The sequence below is a fragment of the Hemicordylus capensis genome, chromosome 1 (genome assembly GCF_027244095.1).
Source record: "Hemicordylus capensis ecotype Gifberg chromosome 1, rHemCap1.1.pri, whole genome shotgun sequence".
In the NCBI taxonomy this organism is placed as follows: Eukaryota; Metazoa; Chordata; class Lepidosauria; order Squamata; family Cordylidae; genus Hemicordylus; species Hemicordylus capensis.
The window spans coordinates 347,592,087-347,617,193 of record NC_069657.1 but is presented as its reverse complement, the minus strand read 5'-3'; the positions used below and the strand labels follow the sequence as shown (position 1 = coordinate 347,617,193).

At 43.7% G+C, this 25,107-nt stretch overlaps 1 protein-coding gene and 1 pseudogene across 23 annotated transcripts in view; both read left to right on the top strand.

Annotated features, from left to right (window-relative positions):
• Positions 1–25,107, top strand: part of EPB41L2 (erythrocyte membrane protein band 4.1 like 2) — a 205,544-nt gene that overhangs the window by 8,038 nt on the left and 172,399 nt on the right. For 11 of the 23 annotated variants that reach the window (XM_053286998.1, XM_053286983.1, XM_053286953.1 and 8 more), the window contains exon 1: positions 2,371–2,390. The exons of 1 other annotated variant lie outside the window; for it this stretch is intronic. In XM_053286998.1, coding sequence (XP_053142973.1) covers positions 2,371–2,390 — 20 coding nt within the window. 11 more of the 23 variants (XM_053286966.1, XM_053286962.1, XM_053286975.1 and 8 more) reach the window with 7 other exon arrangements.
• On the top strand, positions 20,427–20,551 carry LOC128341355 (uncharacterized; annotated as a pseudogene).

The window sequence follows — 25,107 nt, the reverse complement described above, 5'->3', positions numbered from 1 at the left end:
TCCTCTTTTACCATGAACACCTGCCTCTTTGAAAAGTTGGTAAGCTGCAAAGCATCAGTCATGTTTTCCACTAGGCCAGAAAATCAGGGCTGTCCTTAGGGCAAGACAACCAGAACAATTGCCCTCAGCCTCACGCTTGGACAGTCCAGTAACAGAGAATTAACAGCACCTCCGCAAACTACACAGCTTGGGTGAAAAACCATGTCAAAGTGGTTTTAAATTGATATGTGTAAATGTAAAGTTGTGCTGTCAAGTTGATGTCGACTCCTGGTGACCACAGAGCCCTGTGGTTGTCTTTTGGTAGAATACAGGAGGAGTTTACCATTGCCATCTTCCACACAGTATGAGATGATGTCTTTCAGCATCTTCCTGTATCGTTGCTGTCCGATATAGGTGTTACCAGCTGGGATTCAAACCAGCAACCTCTTGCTCCTTAGGCAAGTTACTTCCCTGCTGTGTCATTAGGTATGACCTCAGAAAATCTCCCCCTTTGGCACATAATTCTTATTTGCTATAAAGACAGCACTACCAATAGAATTTATGCTGACAGATAACAGTGGGACATGTGGAAGGAGGAAACTGAATTATGTTCAGAAAGTCGAAACCAACTTAGAGAGGAAATCTCTCCACCATATTCACCACAAATTGTCCTAAACATGCACTAGGCAATCTAAACCAAAACAAACAAGTCCTTACTTATCCAAATCAGTTCACATTTTAAAAACAACTATTAATGGTTATTATTTGTTTTCCTCCCAGCGCGTTTCATTAGCACGGGAACAAACTGCATACTGAAATAAGGGTGGGAAAAGAGAGCCTGGGCGTGAAGGCGGGATGGTTGAAAATACCAGCTCGAAGGATACCCTGGGCGCGGTTTAAAAGAGCGGGAGGGAGACCGTCTCTCCGTCTGGCAAAAGATAGAGAATGTGATTGATGGCGGAGAGAAAAACCAAGGGGGAATAGGTGGGGCCAAGTGCTGGTCGGAGTCTCTGATTGGCTGAGAGGAGTGGTTAGGTCAGAACAGGGCGGGGATCCCGACGGGGTTAGGGCTGGTGTTGTGCTGACGGCCGCGGCCAGGGAATTTCAATTTCGAATGAGACTGAGGTAGACAGGGGGGCAGCGAGGAGGGGAGACGATCGGGAAAGGCACTAAGAAGAGGAGAGGGGGAAAAGCCCCTAACAAGGTAGGCAGCCGGCAGGCGCAGGCAAAGTTAGTAGGACTTCTGTTTTTGGCGGGCTTCGCTGAATTGTGAGAGGCGCAAGCCGCCGCGGTATCTTGAGAGCCGGGTTTGAAGCGAAGCCTCCCTCTCCCCTCGGGCCCCGTCTTCAGCTGCGCTGTGAGACGAGGAGAAGAAGAAGAAGGAGGAGAAGAAGGAGTGTGACAGGGGCACGAGGTGAGCTTGGTGAGGGCAAAGACGGCAGCCGGAGGGCAGGCTGCATCCGTGGCGTCTAAGGCGGAGCTGGATTTCGCCGCCTTTCCTCAGGCGCCCGAAGCGGGCGGGTGTTTTGGGTTGCTCTGTCCCCCGGGGTGAAGATTGCTATCTCCGCCCCTGGACCGGCTCCTGTTTGTTTCTCATTCCCGGTGGAGCTGGGGGCGGCGTTGCCCTCGAGCTCCCGAGGGAGGAGAGGAAAAGAGATCCTTCTTCAGCAGAACTCCTCTCTTCTCCTCCCCCCACCGCCGCTCCTCCACCACCAACCCCGTACTCCGCCTCCCCTTCCCGCTCGGTCGCCTCCCCCGGGCCTGAGCCTGTCATGTAGTCCGAGCTGGAGCCGCCGCCTCGCAGTGCGGAAGCCGGGCGGGGAAGCGGGAGGGTGGGTGGCAGAGCCCCTGCGCGCAGGCTGTGTGGGGGAAGAGAGGCGGGGGCGGCCGCAGCAGCAGCAGCAGCAGCTCTCCAAGGAAGAAGCTAGAAGCACGTCCGCTTGGACTGCTGCTGCTGGCCTCGGGAAATCCGCTTCCCTCCCTGACGGGGGTGGGTGGGTGGAGGGAGCTCTGGTGAGTGAAGGAAGGGAGGCAGACAGACAGACACCCGCCGAGCCACGCATCCTGTCCTGGCCAAGTTAATGCTTTGGGGGTGCTGCAGGTGGGGCCAGCATGGAAGCCTCTTCTCTTCGTGTTGGGGACCCGGACGCTATTAATTCCTTCAGCAGATCGCCTCTGCGTTCGAGAATGCGCCTCTCTCGGGTTTCTAGGAGCCGCCGCTCCTTTTTGTTCAAATTTCCCTCGTTTACACCTTCCTACGCGCGCACAACACCGAATCTGCGACATGGGAGGGGGCAGCGCAGGGGATGATCAGGCCGTCTCGGGGGCTGATCCACGGAGTGTCCCGGGACGCCGCCTTGTTATCGACGCCCCTTCAGGCTGTCAGAGGCTATGACCCGGACCGCTAGATGGTGTGTAGATGTAGCCTCGCCCGTGTTTACGATGACATTCATGGATTATCACAGCAATATCGGCGTGTAAATAAATATTATGGCGACGGTGTTTCTTGCTGTTTCAGGATAACTCCAGAGGTGGGGTCCGAAGCTTTAGCTGTTGTACTTCTGAGGAGATGGTGGTGGTGGTGGTGGTGAGGGGGAGATCATTGTCAGTGGCCTTGCCCAAACCTTGGCGATTGAGGAATGCCACAAAGGAGTGAATAAGTATAACTGCAGCTCGCCACAAATCTGTTGTTCCTGAGTCTGTGATTGAGCGCTCTCATTGTGCTATGTCTTGTCAGCTATGGAGACGCATCATTTGCAATGGTGCTCTGAAGTTTCTATTTAGCCCTTGCTCTGCACTGCCTAGGACATGATGGTCCTGTTGCAGGAGTAAAACGTAGAGCAGTGGAATGAAAGGACCTTCCCCTACATATTAAAATGAAAGGATGCAATTAGCTCACCTCACTTGCCTTTTCTCCTCTCTTTTGAATCTCATTGACATAAGCTGAATAAATGTAAGGGATGTCTTAATGCTTCAGTGATGAGTGGTCCTTTGGGATGGGAGGCCTTATGGCCTGTAGGGTTGAGTGGGAGCGGTATCTGAAACGTTTTGGGCAGAAGCTGTATGCTCTGTGTTTACTGAATAGCTTGTTTGGTGAGCGGACTGTTTTGTTCAGAGGGAGGCTTTGTTCAGGGTTGGGCAGCTCTAGAAAGGGTAGTGGCAAGACATAGAATATTTCTTGTACTGGGGCAAAGCTTTGTTTGGGATGGTAGAGCTGTGAGAGGGGCCTGTCTCATAGTGGAGAGAGATCTTAGAAGGGCTTCTGTGGGGATGTGCCCTTTAGTCTAGATGTGGGCCTTTTGCTCAGGTGTGTGTGGCCTTTCATATTTTAAGGGGTGGGGCTTCTGAAGACTATGGGTGGAGCTAGTTTTCTCCAATTCTCTCTCCAAAATTGGATGCAGAGTTAACCTCCTGGCTAATGTTTATATACTTTTTTTTAAAAAAAGAAAGTTCACAGAGCAGTTTGCCTATCAGAGAAATGAAAAATATTTAAGCCTTTGAGAGAGAGGTTTATAGTACTAGAGAAAACTCTATGCTGAAAGGAATAGGGGCAGTTGCTCTCCCTCTGTTAAATACAAGAATTATTACTTGAATATGAATACGACAAATGTTTTTGCTTTCTTGCCCAGTTAGCAAGGGTTTGTAGGTAAGTGTGGGTATTTGATTAAAAAAAAATATGTTTCCTTTTCTTCTCTCATAACACTAGAACCAGGGGTCATATGATGAAACTGATTGCCAACAAGCATGGGACCAACAAAAGGAAGTACTTTTCCACACTGCACATAATCAACTTGTGGAATTCTCTGCTGCAGGATGTGGTGACTGCCAGCAGCTTGGATGGCTTTAAGAGGGTTTTAGATAAATTCATGGAGGACAGGCCTATCAATGGCTACTAGTCTGGGGGCTATAGGCCACCTCCAGCCTCAGAGGCAAGATGCCTTTAAATACCAGTTGCAGAGGAGCATCAGGAGAGAGGGCATGCCCTCGACTCTTGCCTGTGGGCTTCCCAGAGGCATATGGTGGGCCACTGTGTGAACCAGGATGCTGGACTAGATAGGCCTTGAGCCTGATCCAGCACAGCTGTTCTTGCATTATCATGGATTCTGGATCTACAATAGAATAACTTTGTTGAATGGGTTTCTCTCTGTAAGTGCATTATACATTTAAAGGTGGATACCATGAATTGAGTGTACAGCTTTATGTTCTGATCCTGAAAAAGTGTGCAAAATATCCACACAATTCCATTAAATTATGTTCTAAATTTACCAGACAGATCAAGTTGGACAGTGAATTAGCCATACTTCCTACTTGCTTTAGTACCACATTCTAGCTGTTGTGGAACATGGTCTTGCAAAACCAATAATTAAATGATACATATTTCTAGAAAGCAGTATTTTCTTGCTTTTGGATCAATTATCTCATATTTATTCTTCACACATTTAAAAAGTAGTAATTAAATTTCTTACCTTCACTTGACCATGCTTGTTGTTAATGTGTTTCACTTTGTCCTCTTGAAATTTGGCCAATATAATTCTGAGATAAACCTATGGAAAGACTGTTGAATTTGACTTCATAAAACTGTTCTGAAGCCACTCTGGGTGGTGTTGTGGTGGTGGTGTTACTTACCATGGACACTATCCAACATGGTCATTATAGTCATACTGACGTACACATCTATTGCAGCAGTGACAATGATATTAGTTGCTATGCTTCTTCTGGGAGCTATTTTGGTTCTTTTTGGATTTCACTAGAAGCACTATATAAACTTGCAAAACCAGAGTGACTGGAGATTATGGTAAAACTGGAGAACATTAACTTGTACTTCAGGCAATCAAAGTTTTACAGTACAAACTTCTGGAAAATGGTATGCAGAGTGTGTGTACACATATGTGTCAACTCTGGTGTGTGAATATATATCACAGAAAGGGTCAGCAGTTTCAGAAGGGATTGCAAACTTCATTTCTTCATCAGAGTTTATATTGCTTTCAAGATGTTCAGTAACAACATGTGGGCCAAGAGAGACATTTCTGGATCTACAAATGCAAGTGCTTGATCTCTAGCAACCACCATAAATATTTCTGGTCACTGACTGCCTGCTCCTGGATACTTGGCATAAAGAGACATTCTCCCCTTCCCCACTTCCAGGTTTTCTGCACATTGCACAGAAACTTGAGAGTGTGCTAGTCTGGAGGACCAGATCTTACCTTGTCTCTACATCCACAGTTCAGACTGTGAGGAAGGGGAGATGTTGGTCTAGTTTGTGCTCTGGGCTTTGGAGGCTCTTGTTGCTTTTGAGCAGAGAAATGTGCCTGAAAATCTTACACAAGAAACTCTTATGATGAGAAAAAGTTCCATACACAGAAATATATTCTGTGGAAAATCTTCCATTTCTGAAAAGTCATTGTTTCATAAAATTAATAATCCAAATGAATAATAATCCAAATGAATAGATGTCAATGCAAAATTAGGCAAGAGTGGCAATTTCAGTGTTGTAATATTTTTCAAGTGATTATCCCTAGGGGAGAGAGTACATATGTGGTGGTGTTTTTGTAACAGGAAGGTAATGTGGTAGTAGAGTGTGTGTGTGTGTGTGTGTGTGTGTGTGTTTTAACTAAAGGGTCAAATAACATGCCAGACTAGATCATAATTTGTTGAGGGTATCAGGAAAACTTGCAATAGTAAAACTTTGTGAGAAACATTTTATGCAAATGAGAGCATTCCATGGGGGAAATGTTCAATTCAAAATTTTATTGAAAATCCACTTCTCTGCTTTTGCGTATCTTGAGTCTAGAAACTGACACCTTCCTCAAATCCTTCATCAGTGTCAGAGAATTTGGAGAAGGGTGTTGGCCACAAATAATGACTGACTACTAAGGCAAGATAAGTGTGGGAACTGCTGTATATCAATGAATAATAGTTTAATATGCTTGCATTTCTGAAAGATTTGGCATGTGATAGGAAATATTTAAAAGTGTGTATTTATCTTATGTTGACTTTTTAGCCTACTTTCCAGTAGGCTTATGAGATCACCTGGCTGTGTGTGTCCATCCATGTCTGTGTGTCCCTGTCAACTTCGCAACGCCTGAACCAGTATTGAACCAAATCGGGTACAGTTGTAGGGACACATGGGGATACCTCAGCGGTGTAGTTGTGGTGATGTCATGCACCCCAGTTCAAGATGGTGGAAGCTTGAATGTCTGAGGCGCAAGCCAGCTAATTTGTGAACTGTCTAACCCATTTGAACCAAATTGTTTGAACCAAATTGGGTACAGTTGCAGTGAGTGACACACGGGGACACCTCAGTGGCATAGTTTGTGATGTCACCCACACCGATTCAAGATGGCTGATGTGTAAACATTTGAGATGCGAGTGGGCTAACTTGTAAACTGCTTAACTGATTTGAGCCAAATTTGCTACAGCTGTAGGGACACCAACGGTGTAGATTTTGATGATGTCATCCACCCCAATTCAAGATGGTGGATGTGTGAACTTTTGAGACGCAAGTGAGCCAGCGTGATGTAGTGGTTAGAGTGCTGAACTAGGACCGGGGAGACCTGAGTTGAAATCCCCATTCAGCCATGAAACTAGCTGGGTGACTCTGGGCCAGTCACTTCTCTCTCAGCCTAACCTACTTCACAGGGTTGTTGTGAAAGAGAAACGCAAGTATGTAGTACTGGGCTCCTTGGAGGAAGAGCGGGATATAAATGTTAAAAAAACAAAACAAAACAAAAAAAACCCTAACTTGTGGATTGTCTGATTTAAACCAAATTTGGTACAGTTGTAGTGAGTGACATGCAGGGACACCTCAGTGGTATAGTTTGTAATGATGTCATCCACCCCGATCCAAGATGGCGGACACATGAACATTTGAGGTATAAGAGATCTAACTTGTGGACCTCGATTTGAACCAAATATAGTCCTGTTGTAGAGACAGTGAAAGGAAAGTAGGCTGATTAGTTCTTACTAGAACAACTTGTTAATATTGTGACCAGTCAAAAATTAGTAGTTATTACCAGGACCCTGACCTGTCAGGGACAGGAACAGTCCTCTGTTCCCTCCCCTGCTCCAGGCTTTGAAGTGCTCAAAATGCCATTGCAAATGCAGAATCAAAATGGCAAGCCACCAATCCCACTTGATAGTTCCAAGCTGGAGAGGGACTTATAGATTTTCCTGGTATGATGATCTGGTATTGGCTGCTATCCAGCATTCTGGTTGTCTCTTAATTCAGCCAGAGTCTTCCTGAGCAGCAGTGTGTGCTCATGGGGGTGGGGGGTGGATTTTCACTGCTCTCCACACCTTTTTGTCTTCCAAAAATATGTCCCAGAGGGTTGTGCATTCTCCAGATCTGCTTTGGATGTCAGCCACTGGGTTTTGGAGTCTTAGAAGCTCAGTGCAATTGCAGGAATGATACCGTCCCCTCTCTAGCTTGATATTGGAGAGGAAGGGCTGTGGTTTGGTTTGTCTTGGTACTTTCAGGATGCTCCAAATGCAAAAACCCAAAGGAAAACCTCTTTTCTCCTCTAGCTTCAAGCTAGGATGGTGTGTGTGGGTGCCCCAATTGAATACCCTGAAAGTGCAGTGCCAAAACAAACCTCAAGCTTTCCTCTCCCTTCAGTCTTTAGAGCTGGAGAGGAGGACAGAGGCATCCTTACAACTTTGCAGTGCCTCTCTGGAAACAATCCCCTCTTGGCATGGAAGGACATGGTGAATGAAATTATGGAACATTGGTGGAGATCTAGCAAGGCAAACTTTTAAATGAATATAGCTTGCAGCTGAAAACCTTTTTCTATTTTGTGACAGTTTGCACTTTAGTCTTATCTTTCAAGATGCATCTACCTTTTTTCCTTGTTTGTTTAGTAGTTTTTCAGGGTAGGTGGAAGGGAATGGCAGGTGTTGTGTACCTAAGGAAGATAAGATTGTGTCCGTCTGTCCATCCCTCCCCTGTAATTGTATTTCTGAAGTGTAAGATTCTGTCTGTTTGTGTCCTGGAGTTGAATTTCTGAAGCATAAGAACTTATGTTTTTAAACTTGGATATCTTAAGGAAACCCCATTTCTGTATTTCAACTTGGAAGGTTTTTCTTTCCTCATGGAACATAATCTCTCATCCCATCACTTTGACAAGTGAGTTTATTTGTTAAAATAACTTATAAACTGTCTCTTCTGCATTCAGTCTTCTGTCACCTTATTTGTTGTGGCAGCTAGGAAGGAAGCCTCTTTTATTTTAAGCAACCAGGCATGTTGATTTTATGGATTTTAAAACTTGTTGCCTTTTTCTAGGCACTTGTGTTAGCTGTTTTTATTTGATATGACTGTATTTTGTTTATATGCAATGGCCAGTGGCTGAGCATAATAAATATTGATTGACTGATTGCATTCAAGGTGGTGCAGAATAATATATGGAGCACAATAAAATAAAACGGAAGGTTTTCCTGAAGAAAACTATTCTCTATTGCTTTCCATGGTCCCTTTGCTATTGTCAGATGAGAGGAATAGGTTATATCTCTACATCTTATGTTTGCCTCTTCCATATTTAAGAAAAATGAAATGTAATCTGTTTCTTTGTCTATTTTGTTATATAACAGCATAAACTTAATAGGAACATTTTGTGAATTTATCAGCCTTTCATTAGCTTCTTTAAATATAATCTTGACAATTTCTGTTAATGTTAGCCTTCAACTTAGCAAAATTGCAGGCAAAACTAGTTTAAAATTGGCACATTTCAGGGCAAACCTTCTCACTCTGGAGAATGGATTTATCAAATCCTGGATATTACAGGATTGAAGAAAAGCAAAATTTCATTTCATAGCTCTCTTCTTATAATCTTTCATGTCGTCTTTTGAAAATTACAATAAGAGTAACATCATGTCAAGTAGCATTCTCTTTTTCATCTGTGCGTAGAATGAGTTTTGTTCTGGGCAGCAATATCAAGGCAGTGTGTCCGCATGTATATTCAGAGTGGGACCATCATGATTCAACCTGAGTGGGATCTAAAATTATCTGAGTCGTCATCAAAAAACTTGTGAGCGTACACATGCCTTAGAGGGTACACTGATGTCAAGTAGTACAATTGAGATGGATTCATCAGGTTTATAGGTCACTTTTTCTTTTTAAACAATTTCTCTGAATCTATAATCCTCAGTATACATGATTTCCATACATAGTAAAATGAATCTGTTTACAATCTTTAAATTCAAGCTCATTTCCTAGGCAACATGCAGCATTCAACATAACACTCACCAGCTGTTGTCTCTGTTTACAATAAGATTTATGCAAAACATAAGACATGTTGCAGACATGGCAGCATAGTGCTTCCTGAACGTGACCAACTGAATGTGTCCTAGTGACTCAACTTCTGAGGAAATGGCTAGCTATTTCTTCTTCTTTGCAGCCTAAAATATTAACTTATTAATGTATGCTTGAGCACTTTAAGTGACTCAGTGGGGCACTAATAGCAAAGCTGTAGTGTTCAGTTCAGAAGCTAAAGAGCAGATTGCTTTAGAATGCAATGTGGTTTGGTTGGGGAAATGGGGATCAGAGTATAGCTGGACTGCTTGACTGTACTAGGTCCAATCTGTTTGATAAATGACCATGACTCAGTTTTGTGTATGCTTCAACATGTTTGTTTATAGTAAATTCAGATTTCATGTAAAACCATTAAAAAAATTAAGTTCCAATTATATTCAATGTTTGTTTGTTTTTAAAAACCTCCTTAAAAAACCATCTGTTTTTAGCCATATTGTGTTAGCTAGGCCACCTGTGTGGCACCAAGCCACCGTGCAAATCTACTTTATCCCTGTGAAGATTGGTGATTTACTGTGTAGTCTGCCTGTTCTCAGTTAGGGCAATGGAAAGGAACATTGGTCTTAACTGTGAAGGATTCTTTTTCCCTGTAGCTGGAGCTCATCAGTATTGGGATCAGCCACTGAGCATGCTTGAGACAGGCCGGAAATATTGTACTATAGTTCCTTCCTCCAGAGGGCGTCCACCCCAGTTCCGGGACTAGGGGTGTGTCCGAACCTGTCTGGAGGCCATTCTAATGGCCTCCGAACTGCCGGACTGGTTTGGACTTGGCCGGTCCGGGTCCGGGTGGGTGGGGGTCTTACTTTAAGGGCGGGAGGGCTTGCTTACCCCTCCCGCCTCTTTGCCCCCGCCAGAGGCCGTATCGTACCTAGTAAATGGGGCGCTGGAAACCAGCCGCCCCAGCTGCCCCCCCCCCCCGCGAGCGGATTAGGGCGAAAAATTAGTAGGGTACTCCCGCCGTCCTGCCCTCCCTCCTTCCCTGCCCCCCCCCGAGTGCTCACCGCATTGTTTCAAAAAAAAGAGAGGAGCTCGCGAACAGAGCTCCTCTCTCGGCAAAGTCTGTGGCCCAACTGGGGCCTGGGGCGTGCACGCGCGCGATACGACGTCTAAAGGAACTTCCGCCGGAGGCCCAGTCTACCCGGCCTCATCCTGCCGGGTAGACCGGGCCTCCGGCGGAAGTTCCTTTAGACGTCGTATCGCGCACGCGCGCGCCCCAGGCCCCAGTTGGGCCACAGACTTTGCCGAGAGAGGAGCTCTGTTCGCGAGCTCCTCTCTTTTTTTTGAAACAATGCGGTGAGCACTCGGGGGGGGTGGGGGGGAAGGAGGGAGGGCGGGACGGCGGGAGTACCCTACTAATTTTTCACCCTAATCCGCTCGCGGGTGGGGGCAGCTGGTTTCCAGCGCCCCATTTACTAGGTACGATACGGCCTCTGGCGGGGGCAAAGAGGCGGGAGGGGTAAGCAAGCCCTCCCCGCCCTAAAAGGAAGGCCCCCCTTCGGTGCTGGTCTGGACTGCTCTGGACCATGCACATCCCTATCCGGGACTGTAGTGATGAGTGGCAACCTAAGGTTGAGATCGCACCTGAGGAAGTTTTAGTACAAGATAAAACCAGGTTTTAGTACAAGATAAAACCAGGAAAACTGAGAACAGGAAAAAAAAACTGAGTGGCAGAGACACAATGACAAAAGAGAAGGACTAACTCTGTAACCCTGGGAGCTGCCTCCACCCAGAAGTGGAATCTGATCCCTCCACAACAATGATATACAAGAAAAAACTCCCAGACATGACATCTGGGAGGGCCTGATGAGCTCCAGGTACAGGGAAAAAACCCTTCACAGGTATGAACAATGTTCCTTTCCCCCCTATGCTGGAGCTCATCAGTAATGGGATGTGCCCAAGCAATATTCCCTAAGAGGGAGGGAGAGGATGTCAGACTATTTGCTGGAGGACTCTACATCCAAATGTCAACTGAGGCGAAGCGACCAAAGAAATCTTATAATGACGGATAAACGAGGTAGCAGATGACCATGTTGAGGGGCTTGAGTACAAAAGCGAATGGAGTATGTCATGATCCCCGAAGTGGGGACCAACTCCTGAGATTCATAGGAAAGCTTAATACAAGCCTTAATCCAATCAGCCAGCATAGATTAGGACATCATCTGGCGCAGATTATGGGTCTGAAAAGATACAAAAAGGGCATCAAACAACCTGGACTCCCTTGTGAACCAAATGTAGAAACGTGAGGCCTGGCGCATGTCCAAATTGTGCCAAAGCTTCTCCTTGTGGTGGGAAGGATTGGGACAGAAGGAAGGCAAAATAACATCCTGGGAGTGGTGGAACACAGTGTTGAGAGACACAGCTCTTTACGAACTGACAGGGCCCCCAGTTTCGAAACTCTGTGGGCTGACATAATGGCCACCAGAAAAAGAGTCTTGAAGGAGAGGAGCCTTATGGGAATGTAAGCCAAGGGTTCAAATGGTGGGAATGTGAAGGTATTCAGGACCCTGTTAAGGTTCCATGAGGGGAAGTGGTGAATTGTGGGTGGGGCTAGATTAGATGTCTCTCTGAGAAAATGGGAAATATGCGGATGGAGGGGATGGGTCCCAGGATCTGAAATGTCCAGGACGGAAGCCAGAGTAGAAGCTTGCCTTTTCAGGGTAGATGGTTTGAGGTATAAATCCAGGCCAGGTTGAAGAATAGTCAGGACCTTGGCGAGCCCCGCTGATACCAGATCGAGATAATGTCTGTAGGCCCATCTGGAAAAGTCTGCCCAAGTGGCCTTATAAATACGCTGCATTGATGGGCGGCCTGAAGCTATAATGCTGCCCTGCACCTGCCAAGAATACCCCGTAGCCATTAGCCACTTGTGCTCAACCTCCAGGTGCAGAGTTGGATGTAAGGTGCAGGATGTCCAGGTGCAGAGTTGGATGTCCAGATGTAAAATGGGTCCTTGAGCCAGGAGGTCCAGACAGTGAGGTAGACGCCAAGGTGGTTGGACCGAGAGGTTGACCAGATCTGTGAACTATGACTGCTGGGCCAGTGTGGAGCTATCAGGATAATTTCTGCCCTCTCCTGGCATAGTTTGTGGATGACTGTTGGGAGAACAGGCATCAGCGGAAACTCATACAACAGATCCGAGGGCCATGGGGGTGACAGGGCATCCGTGGCCTCCGCTTGGGAGTCCAGGTACCTGTAGATAAAGTGAGGAACCTGTGTGTTGCTTGGGGCAGCATAAAGGTCTATTAGCTGAGTGCCCAGGCGACTGGTGACCTGAAGGAAAACCATTTTGATGGATCTATCAACTGATGGCTTAGCCAGTCTGCTTGCAAGCTGTCTACACCGCTGAGGTGCTCTGCGATCACTGATTGAGGGGGGGCTGGCCTATGGGGAGGGGAAACGGCATTACCTGAAGATGCTCCAGTCCAAGGATTCTCAATGTTGGGTTCCCAGATGTTATTGGACTTCAACTCTCATAATCCCCAACTAAAGGCCACTGGGGCTGGGGGTTATGGGAGCTGAAGTCCAATAACATCTGGGGACCCAACATTGAGAATCCCTGTTCCAGACGGCTGAAGATCCTGTGGAATAACTTTGCCCATGAGAACCTCTTGCTGAGAGATAGGAGACTCCAAGTCTGATAGGGAGGGCTGAGGAACTCCCTCTGGGAAGCCATGGTCTTCTGGCTGGTCTGGGTGGTGTGTGGGGGACTCTGCGGACCAGCCGGTTCTCCATCTGAGGATGGCCAGGCAATTTGCAGGCGCCGGGAGATTGAGCAGGAAAGTGGGGGCCCTCAGAGAAGGATCCCCCAAGTAATTCCTCAGCATGGGCGAGCTCCATAATGAGGAACTGGAGCCACAACAACCAAAAAATAAAACAGTGAAAATGAAGAAAGGAATGAGCCAAATTAGCCAAATATTAAAAACAGAAAAAATTGTATTTTGTTAGAAAACTAAGAGAAAAAGTGGCCTAAGGATAGGCCCCTTCCCGCCCTTGCACAATCTAAAAGAAATGAAGATAAAGAGAATTTAGCTAGGTAGAAAGAGCCATTCCTGAGGAGCAAATCTCTTAGGCTGGCGGGTCTTGAGCAGACAGGACTGGAACTGGGGTGGATGCCCTCTGGAGGAAGGAACTATAGTACAATATTTCTGGCCCATCTCAAGCATGCTCAGTGGCTGTTCTCATTACTGATGAGCTCCAGCACAGGAGGAAAAGCATGGAGCAATGAGAAGAAGTCTTGTTGGCAATTGTGGGCCAGTGTGGACAATATCATCCTGGCACGTGGTTAGGATCAGGGTCTTGATGAGAGTGTACCTGTCGTGATATTGGATATCCCAATATGCTCTTGACATATCAATCTATCTCCCTGGGGGCTATTCATCTGAATCACCCTTCTACATGGGCTCCAGTTACCAGGAGCATTTTTAGACTGGTAAATTTTTATCAAGCCTTTTGTTTGCTTCTCCTCCAGAATGGAAGGTGTGCATTTACTGCCAGATTTACCCAAAGTCCCTGCAAGCTATAAGGGAGCACTCCAGACACGATTCGGGTTTTTTAATTGCATGCTATTTATATCGGGGGTAAAAAAGCCACTTTTTGCATTGGTTTTGGGGGGCAAATTCAAACTCACAGTAAAGCTTCTCAGTAAACCCATAGTATTTGGACAGTGTCATGATGAGTGTGATCTTGGCACAACCTCTTCCCTAATTAATCTTTGGAAAGGGATGCGGTGATGATCACCAGCTTGGATGGCTTTAAGAAGGGGAGGACAAGTCTATCAATGGCTACTAGTTCTGATGGTTATCGGCTAACTCCAGTTCAGAGACAGGATGCAGAGGAGCAACAGCAGAAGAGGGGGCATCCTGTCATTTTCTGTCTGTGGGCTTTCCAGAGGCATCTGTTGAGCCACTGTGGGAAACAGGATGCTGGACTAGATAGGCTTTAGGACCAATCCAGCAAGTCTCTGCCTATGTTCTTAATACAATGATGTATTCTTAGGGACAAATGGGGTGTATTTGTGTGGCACTGAATGATATAATTAATGTTCCTAACTAACATTATTTACATCCCTGTACTTCCTCCAGGCATCAGGACAATCTCAACTACCTGGTGAAGTAGATAATGCCTCTCAACCTAAATCACCCAGGAAGCTTCAAAACTGAGCAGGCTATATGAACCAAGGTCTCCCCAGTCCAAGTACAGCACTGTCTGCTATACCACTTGCTTCTCTGTGACCCTCTCCCATTTCTATATGCACAGTTGTTATTGTTATATATGCACACACTGAGGATGTAATGCTAGATCTTGTTTTTATGACTATGAAGCAGAGAGTCTCTGAATGTGGACACTGCAGGAAACAAAGAAGTGAGTTTGCAGTTCAACCTTTGACTCTTAATGTGCTGTCCAAACTGCTGCATCAGTAAGTTGTCAGCATAGTGCTGTCTGATCAGTAAGCTTCACTCTTGTTTCCTGTCAATTAGTTTGTTTCCTCTTAGTTTTGTAAGTAGTAGTTGTGTTTCAAAACACTTGAGGAACATTGCTAATGCACTGTGATTTTGTTTTCTCCTGTTCAGCAAATGTTGCAACTATATGCAGAGTGGTGGCAATGCCTGAATACCATGGGTGTTCATGTGTTAAAACTAACTACTTGCTCTTGAATTGGGGAGGAAACATAAAATTAGAGGATGCATTGTAAAATTCTGGATCACAGATGTGATCAGTTTTTTCATAGGGTTTCAAGAAATATTCCTGATCTCTTCTCAAATCTTGTGAGGAAGAGGACTTTAGAGGTGAACATTACTTAGACTGCAAACATGGCTGTAGTTCAAAAGATATTTCTTGCAATGTCTTATATATCCAGTATATTACAAAATACCTGGAAAAATCTTCAAAACCGGCTGGATATTGTGTTTTGCCTGAGAGCTTATGGTAACTAGGGATGTGCAAGCCGACCCAATTCGAACCACTGTTTGAATTGATGACGAAGAATATTTATATACCGCTTTTCAAGAAAAGTTCTCAAAATGGTTTACATTGGTATGAATGAATAAACAAAAGGGCTTCCTGTCCCCAAAGGGCTCACAGCCTAAAAAAGAAACATACGATAGACACCAGCAACAGCCACTGGGGCGGTGTTGTGCTGGGGATGGACAGAGCCAGTTGCTCTCCCCTTGCTAAATAAAGAGAATCACCACAGCAGGAAATTGCATTCCAAACTCATTCCAGCTGGTCTGAGTTTGAACTGGCTGGGCCCTTTTTCGGGGGTCTGCTAGACCATTTGTGGGGTCTACTGGTAAAGGGGAACCTGGTGAGGATCCCCCTTTACCAATAAAGGGTCAGGGGTGCTTTCTTAGGGTTAGAGTGGTGGTACTCACAAAAAGGATCAGGGTAAGGGTGGCAAACCACCCCCCCCCCACTGCCAGCCTCCCCCAGAGTAGCCTGGGCTGGCGATGGCCTGGTTCGGATCTTCTCCACCTTATTCTAGTGACCTCTACATGTGCCGAGGTCACTAAAGTGGCCTCTGCATGTGTGCATAGGTCACTAGAATGGGCCGGAGAAAGCCTGAACCAGGCTGTCACCGGCCTGGGCTACTTTGGGGTAGGCCAGCAGGGGTGGGGGGACCTGCGGCCACCACTGCCGATCCTCTTTGTGAGTACCACTGACTCCCCTCTCACCCTGTCTAGCCCTAGGGAAGCCCTGCTGCCCATTTACTGGTAAAGGGGGATCCTCACTGGATTCCTCTTTACCAATAGACCATCGAACTGGTCTGCAAACAACTCTATGAACCAGTCCAGTGGCTGAACTGGGTCCAGTTGGGTTCAGATTTGAGCCAAACTGGCAAAACCGGTTCCGTTGCCAACCCAGTGGTAACTGCAGTAACACATTTTACATTTTGAGGAAGACCAATATTAATGAAGTTGTATGGAATTGAGTATGTATGGTCTACTGAGCCTCTTGCTACACAAAGGGAAAATTAGGAGGCAAGTTTTTCATCATACACCTTCACTTGGTTCAAAACGTTCAGTAACTAAGTTCTGTGTTTCATTGACATAGTTGCTAACTGTGTGGCTGTTTCTCCTTCTGTTATAACGAAATGCCACAGGATAGATAGCGGCAGCCAGACTGGTCTCTGGGGTAACCTGGAGAGACCATATTATGCCTGTTTTAAAACAGTTGCACCGGCTGCCGATATGTTTCTGGGCAAAATACAAAGTGCTGTTTATTACCTTTAAAGCCCTGAATGGCTTAGATCTCGGTTACCTTAGAGAGCGCCTTCTTCTGCATGATCCTCACCATATGTTAAGGTCATCTGAGGAGGTCTATCTCCCATTACCACTGGTATGTCTGGTGGCAACTCGGAGGCGGGCCTTCTCTGTAGCTGCTCCTGGGCTGTGGAATGCACTCCCAGCAGAAATCCGTAGCTTGAGTTCATTGTTGGCCTTCAAGAGAGCCCTTAAAACCTATGTTTGGCCTGGCCTCCCAGGGTTTTTAAACTGTTCTAAATGTTTTAATTGTTAATGGTTTTAAACTATGTTTAAATTGTTTTGTAATGATTGTTTTTAAATTACTGATTCGCTGGTTTTATTTTTGCTATTGTGCACTACCCAGAACTGTTTGGATGGGGTATACAAATGTAATGTATAAAAAGTAGTCCTTGAAAAAATGAAAGTTAACACAAATATTCCAGGACTCAAACCATCCAGTTGAAAGTATATTTATAATGCTCTGGAAATACCTTCTGGAGGGAAATATAGAGATAAAATCCAGTATATTAGTTTTCCACATTAGGTGGACAAATTTCAAATAACTCTGAATTGTCCTCTTTACCACAACTGTTAATACTGAAATGAACTTCAAATATTTCAGACTATGGTAAATTCTACAGTACAGATTACCATTGTTTCATAGCACTTCTTTCCTGTAGTTTAGGGCCAAACTACATGTTATGTTAAATGTATAGTTTGGTCCTTTGAGTTTTAAAATTAAAAATAATCTGCAAAGGGTAATCCAGATTGGACCACGGAGAGAGGCTTATAATTCTCTATAACAAAATAACCAAAAGCAAAACATGATAGATTTTAATCTTATGTTGTATGCTCAAGAAACAGTTTTTAATTCTACTCTTTGCTGTTCAAAAAAAGAAATGAAATGCTGGAGACTGCTTACTTTTGGTTTCATTTCCAACTATGTGATTCAATCACTGCTTTTGTTTTGATTTTCCTTTCTCTTGTACTAAGTTTTTAGAAATGATGAATCTTCCATAGAAAAATATGTTGGAAATTTTTTTGTTTGGGAATATTTTCACCCTATACCACTAGTGAAATGATTTAGATTGACGAAAGTTTGGGGTGGCCAGACTTGCCAGAGACTTTCCAAAACTGCCCAGAGATGAAAGTATGGTGTGTGGTATATGATAAATATATAAATAAAGGCATGGTGGGTGGGGTAGAGCTGCAAAACACTGACTTTTAGCTGTTTAGCACCCCTCTGTGGTTGGACGCCCTTGTCATGTTCTATCATTGCCTTGTAAATGCAGATAAGTAAGTAACTCACAACAGTTTTTACTGTCCTCCTGAATATCTGTATGCAATATATTGATGTCCTGAAAAGGAGGAAAAAACCCTTCCCATTTTAAGAAAGCTTCAGTCTTCTGTTGTACGTACTACTATCCTTTGAGTAATATGCCCATATGGAAAATGGCCTTGTCTAAAGCGAATTGGTGTGTGCTATCTGAAGAAGCTTTCAATGAGCACCAGCTATAGCCTGTTTCTTTGGGTGCTTTTTAAAACATGCATTTAAACATCTTATTCTTATTTTAAAGATGCTGCTATTGACCCTTGGACTGCCAATGTTAGCAAACATCAAAGATTAAATTAGTCTTTCTTCAGTCCCATGCCTTTTAATAGGCACTAAGGATAAACTACACATAACAGTAATCGTGTCGTAACTTTTTGTTTTGTGTTTTTGTGTGTATTTAAATACCAGTGCTGGTGTTTGATAGGAAGGCATGCCAAGGACTGAAAATCGGCTTCCCACCCGCTCTGCAAGCCAGAGAGCTGATTCTCCTGTTTAGTAGCTCAGAGAAGGCTCCCAAGCAGCTTCCCTTCCCTTCTGCCTCTCCCTGCTGCTCTCTACAGACTAAGGATTCCTTGTCCAATGGGAAAGCTAGGGGAGGGGCTTCTGCTGGGAGCTCCAGTGCTTAACTTTTAAAGACCTTTCTTGTAGTTGCAGAGGTCTTATATCTCAGTGGCTCATATCTCAGAAAGGAGAGTACCTAGAGGGAGGGTGTGTATGTGTGTTGGGAAGGGAAGGGAATGAGTTTACTAGAGGGGTCTGTGTGTCTGTGGATGGAGGTGTTTGGGGTGAGAAGAGAAGGAGTGTACCTAGAGGGACCGAGTTTGTGTGTGTTGTATCTATAGTGGCACATAATAATGCACATATGCACAGAGCGCACAGACTGCCTTGATGCTGCAGCCCAGAAGAAAACCCAGTTTGCTCACTGATTTAAAAAATTAGAGGGAACACTGCAGAGTTATACCGCCAAACTGTACACCTGCTCTTTCAAGGGGAGGGCAACCCCCACCCAGAACTAGTTGAGTCCCTTCATCCTGATTGGCTCTTCTACTGACCAACAACACCTTTATCTTGCCCGGTTTCAATCTTGGCCCACACCCATCCCATCACTGCCCCCAGCCCCGATTCAGGACATCCACTGTTTCCCTAGGATTAGGTGATAAGGAGAGATATCGCTGAGAAACTTCCGGCAATGGCGTCTTGACGGGAGGTTGGCAGCAGCTGAGCTGCTGAAGCCTCCCTCGCCAATTTGGTCCATAATTCTTCAATCGGTATGATTGAAGACCAGAGGGCATGTAGAGCTTGACCTTCTCCTTGTCCAGTAAGATTCCAAGTTTGATCATGCCTGGGAGATGCCTGGACTGCCTCGCAGGACAGATCTGTCCACTTCAAGCCCCGGACTGAGTAGGATGTGGCAAAGTCATCTTGCTATCTTAAAGACTGCCCACCTTTCCTATCTACTTCTTACTTTAAATCTCTGAGCCCATAAGATTCTTTTTTTCTTTCTCCTCTTCTTCTCAAGTACTTTAGACATTTTTTACCTTTCCCCGTGTTTTTCTTTTAAATTCTTTAATGACTCCCATGGACTTTTTAGAAGGTTACTACGATGTTCCAGATTTAAGAGGAGAGAGTCAGACTGAAGAGACAAGGAATGTTATCGTTCCTCTGCTTACAATTTTGACTGGAATCGGGACTGAAGAAAACTGCAGCTCGAATTTTGGTTACTGCTGAAGGTGCCTCAAGGTGGTTTTTCTGAAGGTGAAGGTGGTTTACGTTGTAGGTTAACTGTTTTATTGGAGGAATCATAATTAGCACATAAGAAGACTTAACAACGGCAGCAGTGAAACCTTGATTGGAATGTCTACAAGATTTACGGTTTGTTTATGTCTTAATTGGATTTACAACATTTATCAGAGTGGTAGGATTTTTTCTTTTTCTCTCTTCTGGTTGCTGTAAGGAATCGATTGGGCGGTGATTGATGGGCTCAGAAGAATTCTGAGTGTTTGCAAGATATCTGGGTTTTTATTTTTTATAAGTTAATTATTTGAATGCCATAAGCTGACTTATTTCTATTTGTCAGACTGGGAAGATTTTGTTGGAGGTGTTAAAATTGGATATTTCAGAACTCTTAAGTAGTCGAGGGAAAGGATTGGATTAAAGTAATTTAAATTTTGTTTTTTTATTTACTCTGTTATTCCGCTATGAAAATTTTTCAGCTTCTTTATCTTGGAAGGATTTATAGTAAAGAGTCCAGATCTTCCTCTTTCCTTCCTCCTCCCCACCCCTACTGACGTGGAAGAACATATTTTCTCACCGGATCTTGTTAGCATCTGTGGTTTTTGGAACTATTATCTACGGAGACACATTACTTGTTTTGAATTGGAAGGATCTTTAGCAAAATGTACTGTTTTTCTCAGCGTAGGAATTTATTCTCCCATTAATCCTGTTATAGTTGTATTTAGTCTTCTATTTTCACGATAGACGGAACTTGTTGCAAGATGTATCTACAACTTCTTACCGCATGAGGGGACAAGATTGTTATACGTTTTCACTAAATTGACTTTACTGCAATTGAGATCTTACTTATCATATTTGAAATTAAAATTGAACCAATACAAAGAAGATATTAAGACATTGAGAAGCTCAGCATGGCCCTTATGTATGGATGGAATCTAAATGTTTGAAATGGTCCTTATTTTGTGTCTTACTAGGTGCCTCAGTACCCAAATAACTGTAATTTTTATTCTAATAATATTGGCTTTTATTCTAAATAAATAGGTTTTTTTTTAAAAAAAAAAAATTAAACTGGAAACATTATAAATCTCCTGTTTGAGCATATTCGAGTATTTTGAGAAAACTGGAGTTTGAATTAAATACAGCTCTTTACAAGATATTAGGGACTTGGCTTATTCTGTTCCTGACAGAAAATCTGGGACATTAAGATTTATAATCTCCTTGAACTTCGAACTTCTAAAAGTATTGTTTGTACTGGATTATGATATTTAATTTCACAATTTGTAATTGGTTTGGCTTCTTTGGCAATTAATTCTAGGGAATTCTGTTAGGGCCTCCTCCAAGATTGGTCATTGGTTTCCCCTATATACAGTTACGTAAAAATGCATGAAAGAGAGGATTTGAAGGAGAGGTCTTGCTTAGTTAGGAGAGGAGAGCTGGTCTTGTGGTAGCAAGCATGACTTGTCCCCTTAGCTAAGCAGGGTCTGCCCTGGTTGCATCTGAATGGGAGACTTGATGTGTGAGCACTGCAAGATATTCCCCTCAGGGGATGAAGCCGCTCTGGGAAGAGCAGAAGGTTTCAAGTTCCCTCCCTGGCTTCTTCAAGATAGGGCTGAGAGAGATTCCTGCCTGCAACCTTGGAGAAGCCGCTGCCAGTCTGTGAAGACAATACTGAGCTAGATAGACCAATGGTCTGACTCAGTATATGGCAGTTTCCTATGTTCCTATGTTTAGCTCCATAAAGATCGGTGTTTATTCCCTGTGATAATAATTACGAGGCTTGGAATAGGGAGATAGAATTGAGATGTCTTATTTAGTTATATCCTAAAGATAAATGGTGGTGGTTGTTGTTGTTATTTGCCTGTTCTGAAGGACAGAAATAAATAAGCAATTTTATTATGATTAATACACTTTATATTAACCAGACTAGCCAGCTTTTAAATTCAAGGAGAACTTTTTAATGAAGGGATTTAATGGAGGAGAATATGGTTCTATACTAGAGCTTAGACTTTTTTTACCAGTTTTCAAAGATTATTACTAGGGAGATTGAAGTTTCCTGTTGTATATTTCTACTCCCCCCCCCCTGTTTTTGTATGTTAGCTTGTTCACTAAATTTTGGCTTGTAATACATTAGCAATGTTAACATTAATGTGCTACAACACACTAATGCTGATATTATAATAAACAATTATCGGTACTGATAATTGATAATAACTGATAATATTAATTATTGTTGTTACAATATATTAATATTTTTAATTTATATTTTTAAACTTTTTGAGAAAGTCTGTTCCATGGGGGCTTGCTGAGTTCCCCCCCCTCCTTTCTCCCTCCCCTTGTTTTTTTGTTTGTTTTGTTTCCCTCTTTTTTTCCTTTTTTAAAATTTGAAGTATATGAAAGGCTATGGATTTATCAATACAAGTAAACCTGTAACTCATTTTTCGAAGAATTTCAAGGGAGAAGTTATATTATGGAATAGTATCTATAAATATGTTTTTTTTTTGTTACAAGAGCTGGTCTTGTGATAGCAAGCATGACTTGTCCCCATAGCTAAGCAGGGTCTTCCCTGGTTGCATATGAATGGGAGACTTGATGTGTGAGCACTGTAAGATATTCTTCTCAGGGGATGAAGCTGCTCTGGGAAGAGCAGAAGGTTTCAAGTTCCCTCCCTGGCTTCTCCAAGATAGGACAAGATTTTTTATTTATAGGACAAGATTTTTTTTTATTGAACCAACGAACTACCAAAGCATACAGTATGTTGCCAAAGCACAATTATATACAAAGTGGTTGTTTGTACATGATATATCTACAAAGATTTACAGACAATGATTTGGAAACCCACAAGGTTATGAAGTATATGCAGGTAGTACTGTAACTTGGGGGTGGGGGATTTCAAGGCACATCAGGTAATCGGGGGGGTTACATCCGACGTCCATTTCCACAATTTGTCCCATTGCTGTTTAGAAGAGATGCTCTTGTCTTTTTGCCCATAAGCATACAAACTTTTCCAGAAGAGCTTTACTGTCTCATCTGCGTGAACCTCTTGGTCGCGTCTTCCCTCCCTATTCCTATGCAGGAGCATTGCATAAATGATATACAGGTTTACTAACCTGATTACGAGGAGGGGAACATTCCAATTCCCTAGTATGAGGGGACCCGTTCTGTCCCATTTTCCTTGAAGGTTTCTTTCTGGGACCTCGAAAGGAGGTTCTATCGCTCAAACCCGATGTTAGTTCTTCCCAAGTCTGTTTTTCCAAATCAGGTCACTCTAACAGCTTTCTTACTCCCTGCCACACTCTTTTGGCTACCACACACTCTTTTAAGAAATGTGAGTGGCTTTCCTTGAATGTTTTACCTAGCTCACTAGCTTTCTGTTTGCAGGTGATTTTAGGGCACTCTTGCTGGTCCTCTGGGAGCCATAGCTTAGCCGCATTAAGTGGTAGTACTTGATGGTATAAGCGCCACCTTGTTTCCCATAAATGGAAAGGGACTTTTTTCTCCTTAAAGAGAGCGATAGGGTGATTGGGTTGCAACAAGTACTGTGATGTGTGGTGTTTGTAACGTTTACGTTCTAAATCAGGTTTTAAGAAACCCACTTCTAGAATCTCTCCATAAATTGTTTTCCTTAGCTGCTTAACTGAGAAGGATCCTTTAAATAGATCCGGTTCAACCATTTTTAAAGTGTGAATAACAAATCTCTCAAGTAGTCCGGGTGTTCTCTTTTTAATACTTGTGTGATATTACCATTGAAAGATCCTTTCCCCCACCATGCTATGCCCCATGCTGACTTGTGCCAGTGCAGAGCGAAAAGCGAGACCCAGGTTTTTTGCAGGAGGTTGGACATATTATGGACATTCACGAAAATCCAGTTTCCAAAATTGTAGGACATGAATTCAGTTACAAAATAGGGTTGCAGGGCAAGTAGGGCTAGGCCTCCCCACTCAACCTCCTTAAATGCTACCGCACGGGCCAAAGGGAAGGACGCTGTGTGCCATACTAGACGGAAGATCTGGCTTTCAACTCTCCGAAGGAGATCGAGCGGGGGAGGATAGACTACCGCCAGGTTATGCACAGAATCTCTGAGAGAGATTCCTGCCTGCAACCTTGGAGAAACCACTGCCAGTCTGTGAAGACAATACTGAGCTAGATAGACCAATGGTCTGACTCAGTATATGGCAGTTTCCTATGTTCCTAAAGGATCCTTTTGATGTTCTTAGAAGTGCTGCTGTTAGTTTCAGTTCCATCACCACAGAGGCATTATAGAAGTCTCAGCTCGAAGTAGCATTTTTACTTTTCAAATGGTTGCTCCTTTTTTGGTTCACCTTTGGAAATAGGTAACCGCCCAATTAGTAACATACATTAAAGTTCTGAATATGTTTTGTTTACAGGAAATTTAACCAGAACACAGAAATTTGTGGATGTAATTTAAAATAATATTCAAAATAACTAACATTTTTATTTTAGTAATATTGGTCTCTATTCTTAAATAATTTGATCCCTTTTCTCTCTCTCTCTCCTACTTATATTCAAATTATTATTTCCCCCAAGACAAGATTATTATCTAGGTATTAGCTGACTGACAGGTCTGGTGGGAGTTGTTCAATTATTTTCTCTTTTTCTTATAATTTTCTTCTTCATATCAACTAGGTGTGTTAGAAAGTTATTGATGGCAAGATTTTGTTTATTTTTGCATTTGTTCTGTATGTAAACAATTAACTAAGATAAGTATGAAACTACGTAGCACATACATGGGTATGAACATGTGTTATATCATATTATGTGTTATTGGACAAGTTGGTGGCTCAGAGGTGTAACCTTTTTCTTACCTTTCTATTTAATATAAAGCATTAAAAAAGAGTTTATATATATATATAAACTGAGTATCATCTGCATATTGCTGACAACTCAGTCCAGGTCCCCAGATGGCCCTTCCCAGCAGTTTCATGTAGATGTTAAACAGCAGTGGGGACAAAACCAAACCCTGCGGGACTCCACAGACCAATGGCCAAGGAGCCGAGCAGTAATCCCCCAGCACCACCTTCTGGACCCTTCTCCTGAGAAAGGACCAAAGCAACTCCAAAGCAGTACCTCCAATCTCTATACTTGAGAGGCATTCCAGAAGGATACCATGGCCAATGGCATTGGATTTTCTGAGAGGTCCAGCAGAACCAACAGGGACACACTCCTCCTGTCAAGCTCCTGGTGTAGGTCATCCACTAGAGAGAACAAGGCAGTTTCAGCTGTATATCCAGAACAGAAGCCAGACTGAAAGGGGTCTAGATAATCCGTATCACCCAATTCTTGCTAGTGGTTCTAATATCCTCCACACTGTTGGTGTCTACCTGTGTAAACATTAGGCAAGAACCTTCTAGAGCTGTCATAGCTTTCTGGTGGTAGCAGCATCCTCTGATGACATATATCTTCTTCCAACTGCCATGATAGCGACGTTGGGTGACCTTCTGCCAGAAAATAGTTTCATGCGAGCTAAGCTGTTTTCTCTTAAATTTCAGTCCTTTTATCTT